This window comes from Conger conger, chromosome 6, assembly GCF_963514075.1.
Source record: "Conger conger chromosome 6, fConCon1.1, whole genome shotgun sequence".
Lineage (NCBI taxonomy): Eukaryota > Metazoa > Chordata > Actinopteri > Anguilliformes > Congridae > Conger > Conger conger.
Genome location: NC_083765.1, coordinates 29485192 through 29507078, shown reverse-complemented (window position 1 = coordinate 29507078; position 21887 = coordinate 29485192). Strand labels below are relative to the sequence as shown.

The 21887-nt window shown below is 42.1% G+C and overlaps 1 protein-coding gene across 2 annotated transcripts in view; it reads left to right on the top strand.

Annotated features, from left to right (window-relative positions):
* Positions 1-21887, top strand: part of ctnna2 (catenin (cadherin-associated protein), alpha 2) — a 390077-nt gene that overhangs the window by 295043 nt on the left and 73147 nt on the right. For both annotated transcript variants that reach the window (XM_061245031.1, XM_061245032.1), the window contains exons 8-9: positions 7618-7698; positions 14897-15049. In XM_061245031.1, coding sequence (XP_061101015.1) covers positions 7618-7698; positions 14897-15049 — 234 coding nt within the window. The remainder of the gene's footprint in view (positions 1-7617; positions 7699-14896; positions 15050-21887) is intronic.

Here is a 21887-nt window from a genome sequence, read left to right as displayed (position 1 = left end):
AGATGTATGTGTGATCAGAAACGAACTAAGACTCATGATTCATGAAAGACACGTAGACACATCTTTTTTTCGTATCAACGTCTGTATGTTGATAAATACCAAGTAATCGTAAATCAAAGACGCACGCACAAAATTAGTGATTAGCATAAATTGATGCCCCTAAAGCACCATATATGGAATTTCGGCTTTTTAAAGCCGAAAAAAGAAAAAAGCTCCTCTGAAGCAGAGATTGAAGTTCTGTTAAAAATACAGGATTGCAAAGATAAAACATATTCACACCCTCTGAGTTTTTGCATTTTACTATGCCACAAAAATATTTCAAAATATATTTATTTAGCATTCGTTTTTATTTAAGATGTATTCATAGTATATTCCACAATGAAGAGCATACAGAGTTGTGTGTTTCTGTAACCACAAAATGGGAATGTCAAAAGTACTCACCAACCTTGTTCCCATAGGGTTAGACTACTTCAGGGACAAAATAAAATGTCTTAATGTATAATGCCCTGATCTTATGTCTGATATGCTGATGTGGAGCAATATTGGTCAAATTTTGCATATACAGTATATTAACAAAGCTGATTTCAGGTCCTTTCAATATATTTCAGTACAGTTTGGGGTACAAAAAGAAATGCCAAATGCATTTTCTGTATATGCACAATTGCGGACAATCAGTTATTACTGCCTTAATAACAGATCACCAGGAATGAGTCAATGGTACAGTTCATAATCAGATGGGTCACACATTTTTTAAAGATCATTAGCCAGCTGCACTTTATGTTATTTGTTGTTCGCATTTAATGTTATATTCAGCCATAACATTAAAACCACCTGCTTAAACTAGTTTTTTCACAATTAAAAATGCTTTGTACTGTATAAACGTTTCTATAAACACTTAATTGTGCATTTCTTTGTTATTTGAATATGTCGGTATGCATTTTCGTGATCGCATTTATTAATATAATATATAAATAAAATATGAATTAATGGAATAATAAAATAGCAAAACACACTCTTTAATTTCTGCACACAATACAAACAGCTGAGACCACTCGAGAAGTTTGTTTGCCTCCTACGAAAAAACTGACTTCTGAAAACTTTGATAAATCCCACATTATTTGTGGAAATGCATTTCCGAAGGATTCACGGTGAATTTCATTGAGCTCAAATTTGATAAATGAGGCCCACTGAGTGTATCTTAATTAGGATCTGGATTCCCATAATCAACTGTAAACCTAACATGGCTTTCTCTCTCTAAGCTAAACTTATTCACTTTCCCCATTTACTTGGAGGAGATCGTACAGATGGCCCATGTGAAAGCTGAGTGCCAACCCTGCTATCCTGCCTGTGGAATTGAGCTCCACATTCCCTAATTAAATTGACAAGGAGCCGGAATTGGTGTCGTTTAACACATTGATCTTAGAGGGAGATGGATTCTTTGTGAGAGTGAAAAAAAAAGAAAAAGAAAAAAAGTCATGTTTGTCTCCCTGTTCATTCTGCAACAGTTTTTTTGTGTCTCTCTCTCTCTCTCTCTCTCTCTCTTTCTCGCTCTCTCTCTCTCTCGTTGTGTGTGTGTGCGTGTCTGTGTACGAGCCTACGCTAGATTTTTTGCCCTTTTCTCTGTTGCCATGGTCTGTGTGCAGTCATATCCTGAGAAAGCAAGGTCAATGTCAATGTTGTTAGTTAATCGTTTGAGTGGTCATCTTCACTCGATGTTGTAGTATTTCTTTCCTGTACTCAGTGGTGTCTTACAAGGTGGCAATTCCCCCATCCACAGAGCAGAAGTATCTACCTGGTGCTTTGAGGAGCCTGACACTGATATTATCCATATATCATGGCCTTCTCAGCCACAAGAGCTCAACCCAATTCAACTTTTATGGGATATTCTGGAACATTGCCTGACACGGCATTTTCCACTTCCATCAACTAAGTTGTATTCCTCCTACAGAACTGGAAATGCTGAAAGAAACACACACACTACACCACACCACACCACACACACACACACACACCCAGATGCGCATACACATACACACACACACACACATTGGGTGGAAGAGTACTGGCCAGGCAATTGCTCAGCTTTGCCTTTGATTATTTGTGTCCTTCAGCAAGATGCTCAACTTCAATATATTCAGAAGGGATATAGTTGTATAAAGTCTCAGAGTGCATAACCCCTGCAAGTTTCCACCAGTATGGCCTACTGGGCAAATGCAGTGTTGAGTAATTGGGAATGCATGCAGAGGGCGTTTAATGTTACTTTTGGGTGAGTAAGTTGGCTGGTGGAAGCGGGAAGCCTTCACACTGCTTGACTTCACTGCGTCAGCGATGCGGAGACGAGCGTGATGTAATACCATAATGCAACAGTGCCACGCTCTAAGAAACAATCTCGCAGCGTGGGTTCTCCCGAGTGGCGGAGGTTTACTCATTCCATTACCGGCCGTGCTTCGTGTTAGTGTGCTGCTCAGAAGCTGGGCAGGAGTAAGAAGGCATTCCTTGTACTACGTAAATGGGGGGTGGAATTCCCAAAGCGAGAAAAAACAATCAAGTCCTCCCACGTGAAAAGCCGTCTCTGTAAGCACAAAATATATTTTTTTGTGACTGATGCACACGAAACTAGAATATTCCATTATCCTCTCTCGATCTAAATGCTTCCATTGGTTGTTGTTACCACGCGCACCAGAGAGTAAGACGTCATGTGGAGATGAGGGGTTGATTTTTGGTGTGCCATCTGGTGCACGGGTTCTCTTTCCAGCGTTGGAGGCCCGGTCTGGACCTCGCCGCAGCATGGACTCTTAACCCAGGGGAGCGCGGTCCGAATTATCTCATGGAATCCCGAGCATGACCGAAAGTGACCCAGTTTCTGAACCCCTCGCGCTCATTACAAACAGAAGGGACCTCTTGTGCGGCTGTTCGCTGCATTTGTAGGGGTGAGAGTGGACAGGAAGTAGAGCTTGGGAATTGTGAAATTAGTGAAATGGAGTAAGATTCAAACCTCGAGGTTCCAGGTGGAATAGTGGACAAAAATGAATGGCATAAGAGGACCTCTAGGTGATTCAAATTTAAGTCCAAGCTTCAAAATCACGAGTCACAAGGTCAAGAGTGAAATTTGGAAACAATCATTTTTTATTTAGCTGATGTTTTCATCCAAAGCGATTTACAGTTGATTAGACTAAGCAGGGGACAATCCCCCCCAGGAGCAATGCAGGGTTAAGGGCCTTCCTCAAAAGCCCAACGGCTGTGCGGATCTTATCATGGCTACACCGGAGCTTGAACCACCAACCTACTGGGTCCCAGACATGTACCTTAACCACTAGGCTACATGCTGAAAAAAAATAGATGAGAACTTATTTTCAGTTGCAAGGGCACTTATTTTCCTCTCCCCTCCCAAACACCAAAAGGACACATTAGGGTTCCTCAGTCAGGGTGTGAGTAATGGTGCCGCGTCCTCATATTGGCCATGGCTGAAATACTGATTCGCTCTCACTGACAAACAACCTTGACAGAGAGGGACACAGAGGGTCCTTTCTCAGCTGTACAGTGTAAGGCCAGCAGAGACTAACTTAGACTGACTTAGACTCTGTAAGATCGGGTTCAGTAATAAATATCATTCGCATTTTTACATTCATCTTGCATAAGCGGTTTGTAGAACAGAGATGCATGGGAGCAATCTTTTGACGTCACACCGCGTTATGTCGCAACCCTTGAGGAGATGCTCTTATCCAGCGCGACTTGCATTCGTGTGCTTGAACAATATACGCAGCTCGTCTTCGGTCTCGTGTTAAAGTTGTGAATGACAGGTGGTCCCCTCTGTCTGCGTATTAAAACTCTGCATCTGTCAGTCTGACTTTTAACAGATGTCTTTGTTATTAAACTGCTGCTCATCTGCTAGAATGGTGTGAGTCCCTCTGCCTACATTAGAAATCTTTGCTTGCCAGTCTGACTAATGGCTAACATCTGTTGCTAAACTGCCTTCGTTTGGCTCCAACTCTAGTCCCCAGCACGTGCAGACCACATTACGTGCCCTCGTCATCCCAAACCACCGGGGATATAACAGGCCCTGGCTTACTTAGGGACAAATGCCATTTAAATTGGTCATAACCTGCTGTGAATGGGCCACCACAGCTTTGGCTTCGATGAGTGTTTCTTTCCTGGGGTCTATCCTTTCTGATGGGAAGCAATTCCAAGACTAATGGGTAACAATAATGTTTATAGCTTGATAGCGACAAACACATTTGGTGTGACAGAAAATGTTAACCTCAAGGCTTTGCCCAGGAAAGCAACAGCAGGGAGGCTAATCTGAATTTTGCTTTTGACATAAACTAGAATTAATCCTCCTTGTTTTCTTTCAGATTTTTTTTTTCATGAGTGACACTGATCCGGGCTGAAATTTACTGTAGTATACTTCAATAGAAAATAAATATGAACCAGAAAAAAGAAAAAAATTGCAGTACACATTATTTGCAAAAGATATAAATGAGCAACATATGAATTGCCTTGTGAATGATTTGTCTGGAAACTATTCCTATTCCTAGATTTCTGGCGGCCTGTAGCGTAGTGGTTAAGGTACATGACTGGGACCCGCAAGGTCGGTGGTTTGCTGTTGGGCCCTTGAGCAAGGCCCTTAACCCTGCATTGCTCCAGAGGACGATTTCTGCTTAGTCTAATCAACTGTATGTCGCTCTGGATAAGAGCGTCTGCCAAATGCAATTAATGTAATGTAATGTAACGTAATATTCCAGGGTTTCCAGTTTCCAGGTTCCAGGGGTAAAATGAATGTCCGGTTAACATCTCCAACCAGCTTAACATCTCCATGGTTGTGTCATCTGGATTTTTTTACTTTCATCCTTTTTAATAACATTCAGCAATAATAAATTATCTAATATGCTAAAGTGTTGAAATGTGCTGTATATAAGTGGAAACCCTTGTTTACAAACAGTAGAAAGCAATCAGTGTATGCCTTCTGGCAAACAAGTAGTTTTTAGCTTTCATGTAAAGACAATGCTTACTAAATATAAGCCAGCTGGATATGTATGGGCACTACACATAGTATTATCATGTGCATGTACAGTATACACTGTTTGCTCTGTTCAGTTTGACTGACCTATTCACAGTGCTAACTATGAGGGTGGTATCTAGGCAACCAGTCATTCATGTTCTGTATTACTTTAACTGAGTACTATCTATCTATCTGTCTATCTACCTATCTATCTTTTTAGACATTTGTTTTGCAGAATTCAACCTCTTGAGCTGCAATGCTAGAGTTGCAATTAAGGGATGCAAAAACAGGAATATTTGTCATCAGACATGTACGCAGTCAGACAGTCAGGAAGGTTGGTGCCATTAAACTAAAAGCTTTCATTCCCTGTGCATCCTTGGAGCTTTAAACCAAACATGTGTACATCATATTCTAAGAATAACAACTATCATAGTCAATTACCAGAACGTTTTAGTAAGCATATAAAAAAATATTTTTTGCACTGCACTCTACAGATGGGTGACTTCCACCAAGGAAAAAAAAAACATATGTGAAGTACACTGTAAAAATAATCCCACTTTAAAGATGAGAGCAGAACACGGTAACCTATGCTATTTCAAGTCATATGTTGTGTTTTCACACTAAAAAGTCAGTTCACATGAATTTCACGTGATTTCATGTCACATATTTTCATTCACATGTGAGAGTGTGCATTTCTTTTCAAATTTTTTCATTCAAAGGTTTGTTATAGTACCTGCATATTACTGAGTGTTGATCTGATCTTTGAGATCCACAAATGAGATCCTTGTGATCCACAAATCTTCTTTTAGTGATGCCTTTCAGGTACATATACAGGAACAGCTTCAGGAGTTAAGAAGCAAAGTTGTGGGGGAGAGGAAATGACCTTGACCCCACCCCTTGGAAACGTAACAGACCCTGTTAATTGCACATCACAATTTATAACAAATTTGTACGTAAATGTAACGCGCTAATAGTATATGTCAGCTAAAATAAAGGTTATCTCAGCTTTCATCGCCGTCTTCAAAGAATGCTTCCACCCGCTCTAAAGGACCATGTGGTGAATAGAAGGCAAGAGGGGTAATTAGAAGATTGCTTTGATAATATTAATGTTCTTGGCATAGCAACTTCAATGGCAAAGCGTCTCCTTATGAGCCAAATCTGCAATGAAAATTAGTCTTATAGCACTTCGCTGTCAACACCCTCCTGCTTCTAAGATGAACATATTTCCCCCTCTTTTCTGCTGCCCCGTCTATATGGAATTTTGAGCAGGGGATTATTTGCAGAGATGGTCTGATCTACAAAGGGACGAGGCTTGGGCGAGTGTAGACCCCTTTACTGCGCGGTGTTTCCAGGCATGTCAGAGGAAGGCTTCTGTCAGACGGGGGACCAAAGCGGGAACGACGCGCCTTCGCGATTCGGTCTTCACGCCCATTTTGATTTCTGCTCCGCCCGAGTAAAACGAGAGTGCCGCTGTGTGTGTTTGCCTTTTTCTCCTTTTCTTGTAAGGAGAGGCTAATTTTAGCTCCCCGTGCGCAGCGAGCTGACATGCATAATCTATGCCTCCTTTCACTTTGTTGTGCTAATTAAAGTCTAACAACAGCAAGAGAGGGACTTCTGCAGGGCTTCAGCTGCTCTGCTTCGTCTCCTAATTACCGACTCGGTGCCTCGGAGTGAGTGTGTAGCTGAGGGGAGGGTACTGTAGCCGAGTGTGTGAGTTACTGAAGGACACTACTGTTTACGCCACTGCTTAGTCACAAATACAGTTATGCTGATTGTTATTCTGTCGTCGTAGGAACAGTAATACGACTGATTTGCTAGGTATTGAAAAATAAATAATATTGTGATGCTAGATAACACAATGTTAGAATAATTATATGCAATCACAACCATATTAATCCACTGAAGCGCATCGTCACCATCCAGAAGTAAAATATGCTGATTTGTCATTCTTTTGAGTTGCAGTACACTGTGTGCAGTGGGGTTGCTGGGGTAGATTGGCCACCCCAGATGCCGCCCCTATACTTCTAACTCATGAACTTTAGCTAATATAACTGTTGCCAATATTGTACCCCCCCCCCCCCACACACACATACACCCCACCCCCTTACTGGTTCTGGGACCCCTCTGAAGGAATTCATGGTAACCCCCTCTGCAGTCTAGTACAATTTTATTTAGATGTTCATCACTCAGAATCCACCCACCCCCGACTGTCTTGTCATCTGCTCCTCTTGCATATATGACGCACTTTTATATCTATATCATTACTGTCTTTTATTGAGTTATGTCCAGGATTATTCCTGCTCTCCAAAAAAAAGCACTTAGAAGAAGCAGCAAGTTTTCCAGGAAATTACCTTCCCCCCCTCACTGCTTCTGTGCTGAAAACACAACTTTTTACTTTAATGACTTTAATGTTCACTGCTCCTCTCTCTCTGCCTTTTAACTTACTTACACCGTGCCATTTCCCTGCTCTCTTGATGGACATCTGTTCACCATCCAGATAATGCCCTGAGCGGGAAATGGAAGAACGGTGTATTGACATGCTCTTTGAATTCAGGGTTGGGGAAGCATGCGGGTTATGAAATAGTAATGGTGACAGTGTGTTTGCTTTGATCATACAGACGGGGAGGAAAGAGAAAGGAGATCCGTTAAACACCGCCATTGACAAGATGACCAAGAAGACCAGGGATCTTCGCAGACAGGTACGGTACAGGGGAACTGCCCAAATCACGTTTCACGCTTGCAGAAACCCTCCATTATCTAAGCTCCGGTATCCAGTGTTTTGGGTATTTGAAAAGCACTTCATAACTGAATAAATTGTGGAAATAAATATTTTCACATTGCCTGGTACAAAGAGCAATTTCCATGGAGCACCTTGTGATGGTTCACCACTGACAATTCCACAGCCATTTTCGATACAAAAATTGTTTGGGATGGATGTTGTTAGGAAACACTTTCATTTCCTGTATGCAATGTAGGATTAGTCATAATTTTGTCATCATAATTTACTCGTCCACTCCTGGTTCTGATTATGCCTCCGAGAACGTATTAATGTTAAGTGATTTATTAACTAAAACAGCAATATAAGATGAGATCATTAGCATACTTTACTGCTACATATAAAAAATGCTAAAAGACAGCTATACCTACTCCCTTCTTTCAAATAAAATCACTTTATTTTTACTCGTTTTTTATTATTGGAATTCCAAAAGTCAACAAATACAAATAAGGTAAAAAAAACAAAAACAATATCAATATAATTTTATGTTTACATTTTTTTTATTCATACTGTTGGCGTATCACTGAAATGCCAGTCTTCTGATTCCCAGTATTTCAAAGCAAAGACAATCTGATCTAGATTGTTGAACCCTATCCCCCAACCACCCCCACCGCCACCCCCACCCCCACCCACAATCACCCCTCCCCCATCTACAGTACAACAGTATTTCATATTTAAAGCTGTTCGATGCACATAAGGCAATAAATGGGCGAACGAAGAAGGATGCACTGAGAGACCGATTGGGGAGAGTAAATCTGTAGGGGACGTGTTATTACACATTTAGAATAATGAAAGTGGGGCGCCAACACGGATTGATTCCCTAACGGTTTGGCCGCAATGTCTGTCACCAACCCAACAAAATGGCTGCCGGACTCCACACCACTTTCATCAGGGACCTCTGCCGCGCCTCGTCAGGAATGTGAGGGTCCCGGTCAGCAGTGAGGCAGCGTCCAGCGCGGGTTTCTCCTCATGAGAACACCTGTCAACCTGCAATTAAATATCTTCCTCTCTGCAAACACCAAAAAATAAGTCAGTCTCGCAAATGATTTTAGTATATCCATCCATCCATTATCTTAACCTGCTTATCCTGAACAGGGTCGCAGGGGGGCTGGAGCCTATCCCAGCATACATTCGGCGAAAGGCAGGAACACACCCTGGACAGGTCACCAGTCTATCGCAGGGCACACACACCATTCACTCACACACTCATACCGATGGGCAATTTAGACTCTCCAATCAGCCCAACCTGCATGTCTTTGGACTGTGGGAGGAAACTGGAGTACCCGGAGGAAACCCACACAAACACGGGGAGGACATGCAAACTCCGCACAGAGAGGCCCCGGCCGGGATTCGAACCCAGGACTTTCTTGCTGTGAGGCGGCAGTGCTACCCACTGCACCATCCGTGCCGCCTTTTTAGTGTATCCTAACTTAAAATATTACTTCCATTACTGTTTTGCTATTGTGACTCATACAGTACGTGCAGCAGACTGCACGTGTACACACATGTACACGTGCACACATTTCATTTATATTCTGGTCCTCCAAAGGAAGAGATAAAAATAATGATTAAATATTAAATCAGACACATTCCCCATTAAGGCTATGGCCTCCGGGTCAACCTGGAATCTGTACTGAGGGACTCTGCTAGGATAAGTACTTACACCGTTTGTGTGCACATATGGTGCATGGTTACTGCCTGACCGCACTGTCATGTAAACATGTTTTTCTTTTCCATACATGTATATTTGAGCCTCAGTTTTGTCCACAGAAAGGAGACCTGAATTTGCATAATATTCATTTAAATTAGATTTAAAAACGAGAGCGTAACCCCAGATTGAAAAAGGGTTATTTGTTTTCGGCAAGCGTCTGCCATTAATAGCCTTGAGAGAGGTTTATCATGGGCGTAGATTAATATGATGGTTCTGATGTTAACAGCTAACTCGGTTTCCTGTTGATTTGTTTGTGAGATGAGTAAGAGCCTTGGGTATAAAGGCGAGTCTCCAGCACGTGGTCTTTATATGCAGACCCGTATAAATAGAAGAATAAATAGATACATAAAAAACAATACACATAATGTGAACCAATGATTCATATTCCTCCAGAGTGTGCTTCTGTCTAAATTCTTTCACCCGCCTTGCCCATGTCCCTGGTTCCTTTGTGGCCTTGTTACCCGTCCAGTGTTTGGAAAGCAGTAAACTTTTTTGACATGTGTATTATAATTAGACATTAAAAAACCTGTTTACATATTTGCAAGGCCAGGCATTTATAATCCTCTTAAGACATGTGTTTCATTATCTATCGCAGTCTTAAATTGCGCCAGTGCTTTATTGTGCAGCTTCTCTAGTTTTATGGAACAGTAGAGAGGTTTAACGGAAATGGAAAGTGTTTAATAGTCCTGATTTACTTGTGTAAGTTGGCTGCATTTTTATTTCCCTGTTAATTCTAACTATCATATCTCATTTGTTGAAGACTCTGTTTTGGCACCCCTGGTCAAAAAGCCTTTTACTATGAATATCTAAGTGAACAAAAGCGAGCCTGACCTCTTAACATTAAACATGACACATTTCTTCATTAAGGCCGAAACAATGTTTGGTGGAATATCGAAAACTGGACAATAGGGCAGAACATTGAAAATAACAAAAAAAACAAAATAAATAAATAAATAAATAAAAGTTCGTATCTGGTGTGAGTTGCTGCGGCAGTATGTCATTTCACAGTCTTGTATGAAAATGGATGTATTTGTATGGGAATTCCTTATGCTGCAACAGCAGTGCAGAAACCTGGCTCAGCCCATCTTACGCAGAATGTATGGCTCTGTACAGCAGTACTAATGGAGACAGCCAGCCATCTCATCAAACAAAGTAAAAGCTTCCTCTCAGCAGCCGTCTGTACAGAAGTTCCGCCCCCTACATTGGGGAGAATATGCATATTCCATCTGCGAATGAAACATGAGCCATGTGCTAACATGAACACGTTTGTACATTAGCTGTGTTGCGCGGCCCGAATTCAGGGGAGTGTACAGACACACCTTTTTCATCTGTCTGAATGAATCATATAAATAATAGAGCCTCACACGGATTCCAGGCAATTTTCAAAGATCACAATCATAATCACAGTACAATTTGTTTCTTCCCATGGTTCTGCTTTGTACATACTCAAAGCACCCATCAGGTTTAAAAAATGGTGTATTACCCGAATCATTATTTTACTCTTGCAGAAAAATTGTGAACTCAATAAATACACATGCACCCGCTCATGCACACACACACACACACACACATAGTATAAGAAGGTCAGCTTGCATTCACAGTGCTGATGGTTTAATTCTATTTACCAGGGACTTATTTCCATACAATTGTTACAATAATATATTGATATATTATTTAAATCTATAAAGAACATTCATTTTATTTTTTGCCATGAGTGGAAGCTGTGGTTAATGTAGTAAATTATACACAAAAAGCCAAAAAATTGCGCTTTGACTCACCAAAGATCCATTGCCATGGAAAAGTCAAAGGTACCCCAATTGTTTTTTCATCACTAGCTCAATGTAGTTAAATAACAGAACTCTTCATTAATGTAATAAATGGAAGGCAACTGTGGAAATGAAAAGCATTCAACTCATTGTGGGACTTTCTGTCCTTGGACGTCATCTGTTTTTCTAACCACACACACACACACACGTTTAATCTCAGCCTCTGAGAAAGGATTGCTGAAATGGGAAGCACACAGTCCCTGTTGCCGTATTTCGAATAGCATGCATTGATGAGGCTGTGTGTCACCCAGTCTCCTGGTGAACAACTGCAAGCCCACACCGCTTTCCGCAGGTTTTCTCTCATTCTTCTGGACCTGTGTCAGATTGAGCCTGGGAACTGGGGAATAGAGTTACTGCCACAGAGGGGAGGGCAGAGCAGCATCATGTCTCTTTCCTCAAATTACCCCTTCTCTGCTTTGGCCCCAGTGGCAGGTTAACTTGCCAGCTTGCCCAGTTATTTTAATTTAGCCTACTATTGATTGTGAAGAAGCAATGGGAGACGTGATGTTCCCTGCTACATTCACACTTTGCTGTCTTTTCTATTGTCTTTCACACACAGTTTGATGTAATCCTTATGTGACACTTGGAGGCTGGTGGTTAGCACTGTTGCTTCATAAGAAGGATGTACTGGGTTTTAGTCCTGGCCAGCCAAATTCTCCCTATGTGGAGTTTGCATGTTCACGTATTCACATGGGTTTGCTCCAGGTACTCTGGTTTCCTCCAACAGGGAAAGACATGGATCTCAGGTTAGGTACTGTATACGCTAACATTGCCCTTGACCAAGGTACTGGCTTCCGAACTGGAGTTGGTCCCCAGGTGCTGCACTGTGACTGCACACTGCTCCTATATACTGTAACTAGGATGGGTCAAATGCAGAGGACACATTACCCCCCAGGGTCCAATAAAGAAAATGTTATCTTACGCTCAGCCCACAAACACTAGGTCTGTTCTGGTAGGTGTATCCACAGGAGCTTGTTTTAACAATTGTTGAGCTCGTATGCACTTCGAATACCACCAGCGGAGGGGGACGTCTCCTTTAAACTGTCAGCAGCCGTGAAAGTCCCCTTAAGGACACAGGAGGAGAAGAAGATATTTAAACACAGTGCTCCAGCTGTTACGAAGGTTGATGAATAGTTATAATTGGGGAAGAGGCTGATGGCGCTGAGTTAATGTCCTTAAACGTCTTGCCTTGTGAAATTAGTATTCCCTTGGCGCACATCATTTAGGCTATTGGAAAGTTCCCCTCTGTCACCCCTGCTGTTTCCTCTCCCCCCATCCCATTTAATATCTGGCTGTGTCAAGTCATCTCTTTAGGCCTTTCCTGACCAATATGCAGTATATCCCCCAATGTGAGATATTAAGGGGTGCTTCTTGGTCAATATGGAAACATGCATTGTAAGTACATTTTGTAATTGCATTTCCTTTATTGCAATTGTGCAGCGGTTTTTAAGTATGGTTTATGGTTTTTAGTGGGGATGGAAGACGGGGGGGGGTGGGGGGGGGGGGGTAATTAAGCAGCCACTGTGGACTGGGGATACACGTGTTCTCACAATAAGGCCTGACATTGACAGGGTCGCAACTGAGGATTGCATGTAAAGAAAGCGGAACGGCAGATCTTAGCACCAGCTCTCTTAAACATCTGTCTCTTGTGTAGGAGCAGGTGCCTAATCTCAAAAGACACAGTTTCCCATGAAGAGGCAAATTTGCAAAACGGATGCTAATCTCATCTTTGAAGACGAGGCAGCATTCTTATCTTCCACAGCAGAGATCTTTATCTTTCAGGCTTTGTTAAGTATACAGTATATGTAGTCTTCATTATGTCACACATTTCTTTTGTCTCCCTGATAATTTGACTGTATTACTATGCTGCTTCAATTTACCAGGCCCAATTCCCATCTGGATGTAAAAAGGAAACAGAAGGTTGTCCTGGAAACATAACACTCGGAAAGGCTGCAAAAGTATAGTGCAGAACATCCTGTAAACCTTTTGCCATTCACACCATGTAATTTTTTTATCTTTGCAAAATATGTACTGTGCTCCGTTTTACACTTTCGCTTTGAAAGAAAAAAAAGGTACATCACAGATAAGTGTTTTACAGAAATCGTATAGCAGATTGCCACTAATTCATTATGGAGTGATCCTTGTTCCCCACTGTTCTGGGAGCACTTGGACAGATGTCAGAGGCCCTTTGAAGGATTAGCACTGTGTGTATCAAGCAATGCATTATGGCGTGACTCTATTTCCCCCAATCTATTGGCGGAAATGGCATACAGCGGATACAATGCATATTCATTTCAAGGATCAGCAGCAATAGGACGTGTGGGGCCAGTGTTTTGGGCTGGAGAAGCGAGGCCGCTTGGCTGCTTGTCCAAATCAAATATGAATAACAGCGAAGGGAAAAACAGATTGAACTGCAAGCAAGAGGAGAGAGGGGAAAAGAGAGGGAGGGAGAGCGATTGAGAGAGAAATCAGTGGGCACAACACAAGCATTCAAATGCTGATAACTCTCATGTATCACGCCAGAAGGGGCGACAGTTCTGCCTGTCTTCAGCAGCATCGCTCCTTTTTTACAGTGCTCATTTTTTCCTTTCATTCTCACATAACTCAATAGTGTCAGATATGACAGCGTTTTAGAACTATTCTTTAAACACGCGGGGGAAAAAATAGCTGGCAGATTCGGGATCATCCTACATTTGCGTGACACTATTATTAAACGCAGTGTAATAAAGGATATTAAAAAAGACAGATGCGGTTCCTTTGAGTGTTTTGACTGAATTTGCCCCAAGCGGAAGAGATAGACCATTACCCTCTGATTCTCCTCTGTTTCGGGAATTTCATGCTCAACTACTGAGGAACCTAATTGAACACAATACATTGAAAGGAACGCCTCACCTCCCTCTCTGCCTCCCGCTCTCACTGCTGTGTTGCTGTATATGCCCTCATGCTGAAATGCAGAAATAGTTTCACATTAGCTACTTTTACTTAGCAAGCAAGTCATGTCTGTAGCAGTGGCCAGGTCTCTGCTCAAACTCCGTGATGGATTAACCACCCCCTATAACCATAATTCTTCATTAGTGTCTCTACTACTGGCTGGCAGTTTGGCTTTTAATTGCCTGAGGTGTTCGTGTGCCTGACTGACTGGTAATTATTATTGGTTAGCAGACTTTGGCCTTGTCAATCTGTGGCCTGCAGTTTCCATGTTTCCCCTGGCTGCTGTTTTTTTTTTTTTTCCTTCTTCATTTCCCTTCTGAATAAAAATATTATTTATATATTTTTTGTATATGATGACAGTTACTGTTCACGGACATTTAACCATCTGTTCAAGGAAGCAGATTGTCAGGCTTCGTTAGTGAAAGATGGCCTGAATGGCCCAAGGTGCCCACTAAGAACATAAATAAATAAATACATGTGACCCAAGGTTGTCCCGTGCCAGTTTCTGGAAGAAATTGTTCCCATAAACAAGTCATTAACCACAGAGCGGACCCTTATAAAGCGCTAATACAAAACAACAACTCACCATAAGCTTGTTTTTTTGTCACCTTTTCCTTTGTTGGTAAACTGACAATCCGCTTTCCATTTTGCAGTTGCGAAAAGCAGTGATGGACCACATCTCAGACTCCTTCCTGGAGACGAATGTGCCTCTGCTGGTTCTCATTGAGGCGGCCAAGAGTGGGAACGAGAAGGAGGTGAAGGAGTACGCCCAGGTCTTCCGTGAGCACGCCAACAAGCTGGTCGAGGTGAGTAACACATTACTGTATCCATCGTATTGTGCTCCTCTGCAAAAGGAGAAAATGCAGACCCCTAATTCAAAACAATATGTACGAACGCTAACACGACAAACCATTGCCATTTCCATATCCACGGCCCATAAGTTTCTAATGGGTTTTTACAGTTAGTTTTTTAAGGCAGGAAAGCCTATGAACTGATTTGTGGTACTGGGTTGGAGCAGAAGTGAACACCATTAGAGAACACTTCTCAAACGTAATGAGGTTAAACTCCTGTGCGAGCAGTAGTCCTGTATTTGGTGATGGTCAGGGCTCGGGGCTTTTGAGTGTCAGGAAGTTGGGTTAAATGTTCTGTGAGGCTCTAATTCCCTTTTGTCTGAAAGAGATAATTTTTTAAAATTGTATTTATATTTTAATCATTTGGTCATATGTGCAATCATATTGAAACATAATCAGAATAGACAGGTACATATGCACTGTTGCACGATGTAGATTTTAGACTATGGTATAAGAGAGAGGGGGAAATATGGTTTGATATGGGTAACTTGTTCTATTGTGGCTTGCTCTACCTGACCAGCTCCTGCCCACTTGTCTCTCTTCCCATCTCCAAACATCAAAGGGAATTATGACTACACTCTCAGAAATAAAGGTATCTAAATATAAGTGCCTAAAAAGGCAGAAATGCGTGTCACTACTCACAGAAAAAAAACAGTATTACTGTACTTTTGAGGGTACATTTGGGAAATCTGACCCTGCAAGGACAAAAATGTACATCTCCACTTTCACTTTAATTCTGAGAGTGTATGGTCCTCATACATTAACCATCGGGTGGGGTATCCTGGATGTCACCAGGAGTGTTGTCACCTCTTTTAGCAAGCACCATAACGGGCAACTAAACAGATGAGGAGGGTAAAACATGAGTACATCTCATGTCAATTCCTATGTAATAGCTGTTGAGGCATCCTGGTTTGAAAACAGATACCACTTACCACTTTGTTTACCATGCCAGCTCTCACTGACATCATTGCAGCAAGGGAGTCGCTGTATCAGTGCAAAATTGTGATAATTCTTTTGTGTTTTGGTATTTATTTTTCCGCAGTCTCAATACGCCATAACGCTGATCACCTTGCAGGTTCACAGACGTACCAGAGGGCTTGTAATAGTTTTAGAGATTCATTATCACCTCGTGATGGGGGTGAAGAAGCCACTAATTACCAAAGAGATTATTTTATAGGCTTGGAGAGGATTGCGCAGCAAAAATAACACAGTCCAGCCTACATCGTTACAGTAGGAGATATTTACGACGCGGTCTGCATGACCTTAATTAGCAGTGATTGGTTGGGAGTTGCGAGTTCCCCACTCTGTCCAGTTCTACATCTCCCACCTATCACCTCTCGGAAGCGGGACACTTTTGTTGGCAGTCAAATGCCTTTCTCATTTTCCAGCTCATCTGAAGTGCCCAGATGGGTATGCGGACGGCTAGTGCAACTCCGTGCCCCTCATAATCGTGATACAGTATACTGCACTCAACTTCCAAGTTGCTGGAGCGGAAACATTGGAAACACTGAAGGAATTAAAGTCATTATGGAAGCCTGAGCAGACACAGATCCAGGCACAGTGAGGTTGTACAGTATCTCTTACTTTTTATGCAACCTCTCATCAAATCTGTACATTTCCATAATTGTGAGTACCTCTCCCTGACCTCAGTGTTCCAGGAGCGTAATGCTTGGTGGAGATGATTTTGGCATCCTCAGGCCCTCTTCAGACTCATTTGCCACCTGTGTAACCTTCGTATGATGGTCATTTGAATGACTTCTTCATTCGGGTCTACTTCATCAACATCATTCGTTTTCTTTTAATTGATTATGATCTTCCGGTAAAATATATAATTCGCATATGAGTCCAGAACAGTTAACAAACGTACATTGAATTAGCCCTCAGTGTTTGCATACACACTTCAGTGATGTTATGTCCTACAGCTCCTTCTCTAACATTAGCACTCCCATTATCTCATTAATTCAGTGCTTAAGAATTAAATGAGCAAAGTTAGCGCTGACTTCCAGATTGTGATTAGCACATCGGTGAGAGCTGTGGTTTAACACCAGTGAAGACACGTTCTGGTGGTGTGTCAAATGGTGGAGATTGGGGCTAGTGTGTGTGTCTCTGTGTGTGTGTTTTTGTGCGTATGTGTGTGTGTGTGTGTGTGTGTGTGTGTGTGCATGTCTGTCAGTCTGTGTGTGTGTGTGTGTGTGTGTGTGTGTAGGGTGTGTGCATGTATGTGCATTTGTTGTGTGTGCATGTGTGTATCTGAGTATGTGTGTGTGTGTCTGTGTCTGCGAGTGTGTGTGTGTGTCTGCGAGTGTGTGCATGTGTGTGTCTGAGTATGTGTGTGTGTGTCATTGTGTGTGAGTATGTGTGTGCATGTCTGTGAGTGTGTGTGTCTGAGTATGTGTGTCGTTGTGTGTGTGTCTGTGAGTGTGTGTGTCTGAATATGTGTGTCGTTGTGTGTGTGTCTGTGAGTGTGTGTGTCTGAGTATGTGTGTCTGTGAGTGTGTGTGTCTGTGAGTGTGTGTGTCGTTGTGTGTGTGTCTGTGAGTGTGTGAGTGTGTGTGTCTGTGAGTGTCGTTGTGTGTGTTTCTATGAGTGTGTGTCTGTGAGTGTGTGTGTCGTTGTGTGTGTTTCTATGAGTGTGTGTCTGTGAGTGTGTGTGTGTCTGTGTGTCTGTGAGTGTGTGTGTCTGTGTGTGTGTGTGTCTGTGAGTGTGTGTGTCATTGTGTGTGTGTCTGTGAGTGTGTGAATGTGTGTGAGTGTGTGAATGTGTGTGTGTCTGTGAGTGTGTGTGTCTGTGAGTGTGTGTGTGTGTGAGTGTGTGTGTCTGTGAGTGTGTGTGTGTCTGTGAGTGTGTGTGTGTCTGTGAGTGTGTGTGTGTGTCTGTGAGTGTGTGTGTCCGTGTGTGGGGTTCACCCACGGCCCGTTGCCAGCCCCGGCTGACGTACTCGCTCTTCTTGATAATGTCAAGTGCCGGGGCTGCAATCTGGCAGTCATGCTCAAGTAGGCATTGGATACAGAAGGTGTCACAGGAAGGCACCCGGGGCTCTGCTCCATTCGGTCCTGCCGTGCTGCCAGACAGCAGGGGCCTCCGCCGTCACACACCCGCCCTTTATCCTCCCTGAGGGTAGGCTCCAGCTTCATCCTTCTTATCAAGCCCTCAAAAACCAGTTAGTGGACCCTTGGTACACTGTATGAGGAAGTGTCTATCTACTCCAGATTTACATTTTTGCTTCCCAAATGTTTTGTATAATCACATAAGTTCAAGGACGGTTCAGTTTTAATCTTCTCAAACTAAATTCCAACTTTTAGTTTCACATGTAAAAAACCCCCCAAAAAAACAAAACAATCTCCTGTGATCCATAATAATCAAGCAATCTGTATTGGCCTGCCAAATGTGTTTAATCTTTCATCACATCACTCAAAGGGGTAATGACAATAATTTTCAATTTATGATTTAAAGGTGCTGACATCTCTCTAATATATGCTGGGTTGACACCTCCCTAATGCTGCTCAAATTATTCAGCCACTAATTAGGGAGAAGCATCCTCCCTAATGTTATTTAAAAATAAATATTGTCAGAGGTCTGGTGGAAATGGGCAGGTGACCAAGCTGTGCAGCAGTAGTGGGGATGAGCTCATGGAGCCGGTGGACGGGTGTCGGCCCTCTGGTGGACTGCTGTCGGACATGTCTATTTGCAGTGACCCGGACCTTTGGTTCACTTAATCCCTTTTCACTAGAATTACTGGGCCTTGGGGAAATCTGGCTGGCGGCTTTTGAGGGACCGTGAGTAACAGATACCTCAGGGCCCACTGGGAACCTCACACTGCGGCTCTATTTTTAGATTTCCTGTAGACAAATGGGCCAAATAATTAGTTGTGAGAATTCCCATTGCCATATTTTACCTGTGATGTAGAACCGATGACCACCACCATTTGCTACAGGCTATGAGGTGGCTTCATCCTTTAAGTCCTGGCGAAGCAGGTAGCTATCAGACACTGACATGTCTTGCATGTGTGTCAAAGATTCCCAAGTCAGAGCTATCATGACTGACCGATGTGTTTGAGCCCATGCGTTATGCTGATGGAAAGGTGATTGGTGGATCAATAGCATGTCTCTGTAATACTTGGGGAATAAAGGAGTGGGTAAAGGGGAAGCAAAGTGCAGCTGTTTTATTTTAATGTTATAGCCATTTCATCAATTAGTTATATGGACATCTACAATGTCATCTCAATCAACAGCATGCTACTCTTTGAATAGACAGATACTGGATACATTTATAATAGTTTTCCCCTTCTAGCTATTGTTTGGAAATTTTCTCAGAGGTAGCACATTTTTAGAATGGGAAACTATTATGCATTTGGTCCGCTGGACACTTGTTGTGAAAAAGACACTGACATAACCATATAGAAGTTGAGGTCCCCCCACACTTGTTTTACCACCCACGTTACAAAATAAGGAACTGTTGTCGCTAAAGCAATGGCATCTTAAAATAGGTTACAGAGATAGAACTGTGAGTTTTAACACTTTCAAACGGTATATCCTGTTACCATAGTGATTTGAAAATTGTGCCATGAAAAGGAATTAATGCAAAGAAACCTAAGGGGTTAACTGACCATGACTTATGGTCTAGGTGTTACAGTAATGTGAGAAACCTTTGATGGATAAATCCACATTCTCGTGGTGGTTTGATCCTGGTTTGTGTTTGACACAGTGCTGTCATACATTCTCACTTGCTCTCACAGCAGCTGCAGTGCAGGAGAATACCGGCCGTCTCATGAAAGTGAAACTGTAATATTTACCTGGAGGCAGGCCATTTCCTGGGCCAGCAGCTCTTGCACTTTGGCATATCACCTCTGATATGCCAAAGAGATGTGAACATCTGAGCTGATATCCAGTGTGACAGTGAATGTGGGCACCGCACAGGGGAGAGGATGATACAGTGGCCCTAGAGGAAGAGGATCAGTGTGACCTGATCACATGACCTTGGAATGCCAGCTGAGTACACATATGGGGAGCGAGTTTATTTAGGTTCCAAAGCTCATTGTCATGGAGGATGAGTTATACCAATTTTCATGAGCTAAAATGCTTGGACTAATAAATGGATGAACTGTAATTTCACATTATGTTTGTTTATTTATGGTTTGTTGATGTCTTGCAGCATATCCATATTGAGTATCATGCAATTTATTTTTCCTCTTTTATTGACAAGATTGGTCCAATTATTACAAAAACTGATTTCTCTTTTTATTAATATGTGGTATTTGTCTGTTAAAGACATTTTGCAAGGCATGCTATTAATAAAATCTGTTGCAATTCCACAGCATGGAAGTCCTTTCTGTAAAACTCTTCTACAGTCACATTCTAAGCGTTTCCCTCTGCTCTTAGATCAGCTGTGTGCTTGTGTACCTAATCACCCCATAGGCAGTAATTGAGTATACGAAACAAGCGAGTGTTGAACAAAAGCACTCCAATTGAATTCCATCACTGCATGGCTTTGAAACATAAAGGGAGGTTATGCAAAATTGAAATTGCAGCCCGTGGAATTAGCCATTTCATATCCGATTGAATACTCTGTAATCGTTGTTTAATGGCCCATTGTGTCTGCGGACGGCTGACAGTGGGTGGGGAAGCATGAATGAAATTGTTGCTCAAAGCTGTAATGTCTCATACAGAGGCAGTGATGAATACTGTATTGTTTTGCAGTGTATAAAAAAAAAAAAAAAAGCTTTGAGGGTAGCCAGCTTTTCCGTCACACACTGTAGTACATCGAACCATTTAGCGGCATTCCCCTACTTGAGAGAAAGGCTGCATTTGAAGTGCTACACGCCTCTAGAATAATCTTGAGGGTCCGTTATCGGTGTGAAAATAGGTGGAAAACCAGTGACACTTTTCAAAGTTCTCCCCTAAATTGCTCACTAATAGAGATAAGCTGAGCTTGAAACAAAAGCTTCAGCGCACAGTGAGCCCCACTTCCCCTGGCAGCCGCAATGAGACATGGCAAACGCTACAGGAATTCTTGTCATGTTTTCTAGATATGACACTAAGTGGATTATGGGAGATTAAGTATGACAAAGGAGGGAAAAAAATAAAGCTTGACATTGCACTGCCTCGCTGTGTCGAATAAGCAGACTTTCATTTGTAATACAATATCGTCTGCATAAAGTCCCTAATTATGTCTTCAGTCCATAGGGACTGAGCCATATTGCCTTTGCTCACTCTCATTTCTCTCATCAAAAGGCAGTCTTCCATGTAGTTGCTTTGGTGCTTTTTCACCAAGGTCTTTATACTGACTTTATGGTAAAAACATGTATTTGACTCTTCACCTCCCTTATAAACCTGTGAAATTTTAATTTTATGAAATATTTTCAAACCTATGAAAATAAATAACAATACATACCACGCACACACACACAAAGACACACACAAACGCATATCTATCTGTCTGTCTATCTATCTACATTTGTATACATGGCCTTTACAATCCTTAGCAGATGGCATGTATTTATTTATTTATTTATTTCATCAGCCAGTGTAGTAAGTGATTCTCATATTGCCATCATTGTTGGATCCTATGGTTGGTTTATGAGGTATGCGGACCAGCACTAATGCCTTACAGTATGTCTGACAAATTGAGAGTCCATATGCAAATTAAATGCACTGTTCATCGTCTGTGTCTGTTTTCTTGTATAAGCAGTGACATTGATGGTGTGCCAGTGACACAAGCCCCTTTAGCCTTCAGATGACACATACCAAACATGTTGCCAAGCGCGTATCTGAGTAAATAGCGTGAGGCTGATTC